This window comes from Lolium rigidum, chromosome 3 (assembly GCF_022539505.1).
Source record: "Lolium rigidum isolate FL_2022 chromosome 3, APGP_CSIRO_Lrig_0.1, whole genome shotgun sequence".
Taxonomy (NCBI): domain Eukaryota; kingdom Viridiplantae; phylum Streptophyta; class Magnoliopsida; order Poales; family Poaceae; genus Lolium; species Lolium rigidum.
The window spans coordinates 335,351,414-335,356,722 of record NC_061510.1 but is presented as its reverse complement, the minus strand read 5'-3'; the positions used below and the strand labels follow the sequence as shown (position 1 = coordinate 335,356,722).

General features: G+C 47.0%; 1 protein-coding gene across 1 annotated transcript; it reads right to left on the bottom strand.

Moving 5' to 3' along the window:
• Positions 1-494: 494 nt before the first annotated feature.
• LOC124703908 (myosin-binding protein 7-like) lies at positions 495-4,309 on the bottom strand. The gene is made up of 3 exons (XM_047236146.1): positions 2,934-4,309; positions 1,037-1,086; positions 495-939 (listed from the first exon to the last, which is right to left on the bottom strand). Exons 1-3 carry the CDS (start codon positions 4,242-4,244, stop codon positions 846-848), a joined length of 1,455 nt encoding a protein of 484 aa, XP_047092102.1. The 5' UTR covers positions 4,245-4,309; the 3' UTR covers positions 495-845.
• Between the last annotated feature and the right edge of the window lie 1,000 nt (positions 4,310-5,309).

The following is a 5,309-nucleotide window of genomic DNA, read 5'->3' as shown; positions in this document are numbered from 1 at the left end:
GCCTGGGCGAAGTGAAGCGACAAACCCATCGTTGTTTCCTGGTCCTAGCCTGGCTGTGAAGACCCATGTCAGTCCGGCCCAATTAAAAAGAAAGTGGACCCAAAAGCCCACCATAATAGCAAACAATATTCGCCTGCTAAAAAAAAAGCAAACGATATTCGCCGGAAAAAAAGATATTAGCCGGAAAAGCAACGATGGCTGAAGCCTGAAGGAAGGGCTCATCACAGTACACAGATGGCTTTTGGCTCCAAATAGCTGGCGAAGCTGGGACGCTGAGAGTAACAATCAAAACAAATGCTCTGAATCTGAAGCTAGGGTACTGTTAACTGACAGAATTGTAAGTTTCTTGGCGAAAAGAGATGATCAGTCAAAGCATGCCTTTCTAGGCCTGTCGATCAATGACAAAATATACCATCAACCCAATTGCAAGATAACACAGATTCACGGATTCAGCACTAAACATATTCTATACTGGCAAAAAGGAACACATCAGATACCACTTGCACAAATGTGCGGTTAACTTCCTCGATATTATCTCATCAGTCATCAAACCTGAAGCAAGAACAACAGCCAACAAACACCACGTGTCACAAGCGCACTATACATCCATACAGCTTTTGCTGGTGAGAAATAAGCAAAAGCGTCACAAAAAACCCCGCATTAACAATGCTGGACCATCATAGCATAAGGAATTTCATCCCCGCTGGGGTCAAAGCGAAATCAACAACTAAAGAATTAAAACAACACTGGCTCCGCCCGACCTCCAAATAAGAAAATGCAATTTGATGCAGACTTCCCAACCGAGAACTATGTTATTTACAGCAGCAGCAGTTTCAGAGGGTTTTTTACTTTCTTCTCATCAGAGTTTTCTGAACCCGGGGGCACTTGTCCAGGAGTAGGAGCAAACCAACATTGTTACTTGATAAGCCAAATGTATACCTATCAGCAAAGAAGATAAGCAGTCAATATCAGCATATGCTTTATGGATAAAACAAACATGTATCATCAACTAAATTCCCAGGGAAGACTCTTGTACCTGCTTTGTGATGGCTTGTTTTTCTGAGAGCAAAATAAAGTGACGACCCACTGCACAAGATGATATCAATCAGTTAATGTAGGGCAAAGAACCTGCTACATTATTGTGCTCAAGAACAGTGGAAATACAGTAAGTACACGGTGGACTCCACAAGGATCACAACAAGGCGCATTCATATCAAGGTGCAAAATAGCAATGCAACTAAAATAGAAAATAACCACAGTTGGTGAAATACGAAGGCACACACATGCAGCTGCACAACAACAAAACAAATCTCATAGACAACACTTCACTTTGTCAAAGATTCTACAATATTATACTTTTTTGGCTTCATACTGACGCACGACTTGGAAACAATTGCACACAAATATTCAGAAGTTGCTATATTTGGTGTCATTAATCAATTAACTAGAATGAGCACTAAGACAGGACATCAACAAAAACAGCTAGGACTTGGGATGGATATCGGTTGAAACAAATTATGCTGTCAGTTCACGTTGCCCCCTTCTCCGTGACATCCAGCGCTGTCACCACTGCCCATTCAATGCGCACTGCCATGCTGTAGCAATTGCTGATGGCACATGGAAGGTGTAAGCATTTGCATAGGGGATCAGATGGCAATTGGCACAACACAACTAGGGTAGTCTCATGGCTTTCTATGTGACCACCACCACCAATCCACCATTCCCAGCGGGACTTTCATCGCACCAACACCTTCCACTGGCGGCTCTGAACACTACTTGTGATGTCAATTGACATATAAATTGTCTAAAGCTCTCTTGAATTCTTTTTATATTCACAAAGAAACGATACAGTTAGGAAGAGTATTAACGGGTTGACATCACAGGTTGTAGGCCTAGCACCGCCACTGCCGCCTTACCACAGAAGTTCATATATGCTAGGACAGCACACCAAGCAACCTAAGGAACCGGCAAACATGCAGGAACATGGATTTGGAGGTTACTGTTCCCCCATTTACATGGCGGCGCCAAAGTATTTCGAGGTTCAACTTTGGGCATCAACTTGACAAACAAAATGTGGGTTACATGATAAAAAAAAATAGTATCATCGATTTTTTATTCAAAAAAACATTCCATTGATATGATTTTTGTGACACATAACTCACACATTATCAGTCAAATTGATGGTCAAAGTTCAATAACAAAATACAAAAGCACCATGTAAATAGGGGCATATGGACTATATAAGAAGAGATATAAAAAAACTTAGTTCCATGGATAAGCATTCACTTATCCAAAGGTTCTATACTGGTATGTCCTATCCTATTTCCGCTTTGCACTAATTTGAAACTTTAAAACAGGTGCACACATTAATCAGTGACTAGTCAGCAGAATTAAGCAACTGCCAAAACTCTGAATTTGCTATATTTAGTCTCTACTGAAATTAACTAGAACAAGGTCTCAGACAGGACAGTACCAAATCAGCTAGAACCAGGGCTGATACAGGACATTAATAGCAACAAATTACGCAGGAAAAAATTAACAGCTATGATTCCAAGCTTATATCGCAGAACCTAAGCAAGATTAATGATACTCCCTCCGATCCATAAAAAGCGTTGGGATTTTACTAAGGGAGTAGTACAAATTTGAACTAAGACCCCGACACTTATTATGGATAAGAGGGAGTGCATAATGTTTCGTGTTCAGATGTTGCTTTACTTAATCAACGCATCTGCACAGACGCTCTGCATCAAATTTAGAAAGAACCGCTTACTTCAATTTTATAAATTAACTAATACTTGAAACTATCAGACTAAAGCAAAGTCTAATACGCAATTTTGATGAATCGGCTAATTCTGTAACAATTTGTAAAGGTAACAACTGGGGCATGCATTAAATGGCGACGCAAGTCTAATAAGGACAAAGGATCATCATACCTTAAACAACACAGCCGATGAGTATGTCCTAACAACTGCTGTCTTCTTGTCCTCCCTATCCCTCCTATCTGCAACCCCCAAAGCTTGCTTCCCGCGCAAATGGTGCACGGCTGGAACAGACCCAACACCAGGGCCACCTGGAGCGGCATCTTTGGCTAGCTGCTGCGCGATCTCACGGAGAAGCATAAGCTGAGCCTTCTCAGTGCGCATTCCCACCAGCGCTTGCCGCATCGATTCTCGGTCGGCCTCCAGTGCCTCCAGTCTCATGTATAGCTTCTTAATGTCTGGCTCTACCATCTCATCCTCGTACTCCTCCAGGACCCTGGCGGCAGGAGCTGCGGCACCTTGATGCACCTTGTCAATCATGTAGACCCTGTCGCTACCACTGCCAACATCATCACTATCACTTCCATACCCAGCAACTGGAGACTCTGGCAACTCCTCACCATGAATGTCGAGGTGGTCCTCAGTCTTCTCATCAGGTAATAACACGTGGTCGGCGCTAAGCCTGCTCGTTTCCTGCGCGTCTGACTCCGGCAATGCCTCATCTGCATACAGGTGGGCGCCTTCCTCTTCCTCCAGGGAGTGGCTATCTTCGTCGTGCTCGAGGAGGCAGATCCGGTGCTCCAGATCCACGACCACCGCATCCTCGTCGCTCTCCCCCTGCCCGTCGTCGTAGTAGTACTCCCCGTTGTAGCAGCGGAGCTCGGGGTAATAGTCGCCGTCCTCGCCCTCGAGGAAACCGCCGTCCTCGTGGTCCTCATGGCCCTGCTCCTCGACCTCGTCGCCGTCGGCGAGCGGGATGCCGAGGCGGAGGCAGGTCTGCTGGTAGGCGCGGAGCCTGGAGCGGACGCGCGCGAGGTGGCGCGCGCGGCGGGCGATGAGGGCGCGGAGGTGGTCGATCTCGGCGGCGTCGAGGGCCATCTTCTCGTCGGCGAAGCGGCGGAACTGGCGGAGCTCCATCTGGACCTCGGCCTTCTCGCGCTGCAGGCGGAGCATCATGGCCATGGCCTCGCTGGCGGCGCTGGCCGCCGCGAGGCGCTCCTCCTCCACCTCGCCCTGCAGCGCCGCCACGGTGTCCTGCGCCGCCCCCAAAGCCTCCCGCAGAGCCGCGGTCTCGTCCTCCGCCTCAATCCGCGCCAGCCCCGTCGCCCCCTCCTCCTCGTCCCCGGCCCGCTTCTCCTCGTCCAGCTTCCGCTTCACGGACCGCCGCCACGTGACCGCCGCGGACGACGAGGAGCAGCAGGGACACGGGCCTGCGCCCGCTACGGCGGCCAAGTCGGGGTCGCAGTCGTGGTCGTCGTCCTCCATGACGGCGGCGACCCGGCGAGAGGGTTATCGCGGCGCCGTCTCTTTGTTCTGTGTGTGTTTCGATTTGGGGGAAAAATCGGCGGTGGTGCGTTTGGTGGCGTATGGCGTTTCGTGTTCGTTTCTTTTCTTTTGATGATGAGAGAAGGGTGGGGCTCAAGAGACAACAAAGAAGAATGCGACTCCAAAGGAAAGGATTATCTGGATTTTGAATTTTACTTTCCACTCCTTTTTTTTTCTTGTTTCAAATGCTATGGGTGAGCATCATCAAACTTACAATTGTACACTTGCCAAACAAGAGAAAAATGGAAAATATTTGGCGCGGACGCTTTAGAGAGTGGTTGATCTGCGAAGCAATGTGCTCCGCGTCGTCATCTGATGTGCTACATAGTCAAATGAAAAAAGGGAAATATTTGGCGCGAACGTGATGGATCTACGACGCAATGTGTTCCGCGTCGTCCGATGTGCTACATACATAGCCAAAGAAAAAGGAAAATATTTGGCGCGGACGCTTTGAAGCATGGTTGGACGCAATGCGCTCCGCGTCGTCTGGTGTGCTACTTAGTCGTGCGCTAATGTTTCATATGATATTAGAGCCGAGGCGCATGATGTGCCAAGTTGATGCAGTAAGTTTTCATGGATTTAGTTAGGGCTAAGAATATGTGGAAGTGGTGCACTGATGTCTTGAATGTTGTCACAACTATTGTGCCAAAGATTAATTTCATCGATGACATGAACCACTCAAATGAAGCTAGGGTTAATGATGGTGTTGCAGTTGCTGGTTCAATAAGAACGATAGAGGTGGTGGTAGCAAATGCAAAGTAAGAATAAAGGGGGTAGAAAAGAGAATGGACAAGACGGTAATGTCACATATGGTGAAGAGTGAACAACGAAGGCTAACATTGCGACTCGTATCTAGAAATTCTAGATGTACGTTACATGTGCACACTAACTAGTAAACGAATTAAGAATACATAAATTAGAGGCCAGGAAAGATACATGTCGAGGATCAATTTGGAACTTAGCTAAACGATGGATGCTCGGAATACCACGGAATCTGTAAAGAAA

Coding starts and splice junctions, on each gene's coding strand:
- LOC124703908 (XM_047236146.1), bottom strand. CDS start 4,244: ATGGAGGACGACGACCACGACTGCGACCCCGACTTGGCCGCCGTAGCG. Junction 1,087..2,933: donor CATCGGCTGTGTTGTTTAAG/GTATGATGATCC, acceptor CATCTTGTGCAG/TGGGTCGTCACTTTATTTTG. Junction 940..1,036: donor AACAAGCCATCACAAAGCAG/GTACAAGAGTCT, acceptor CTTTGCTGATAG/GTATACATTTGGCTTATCAA.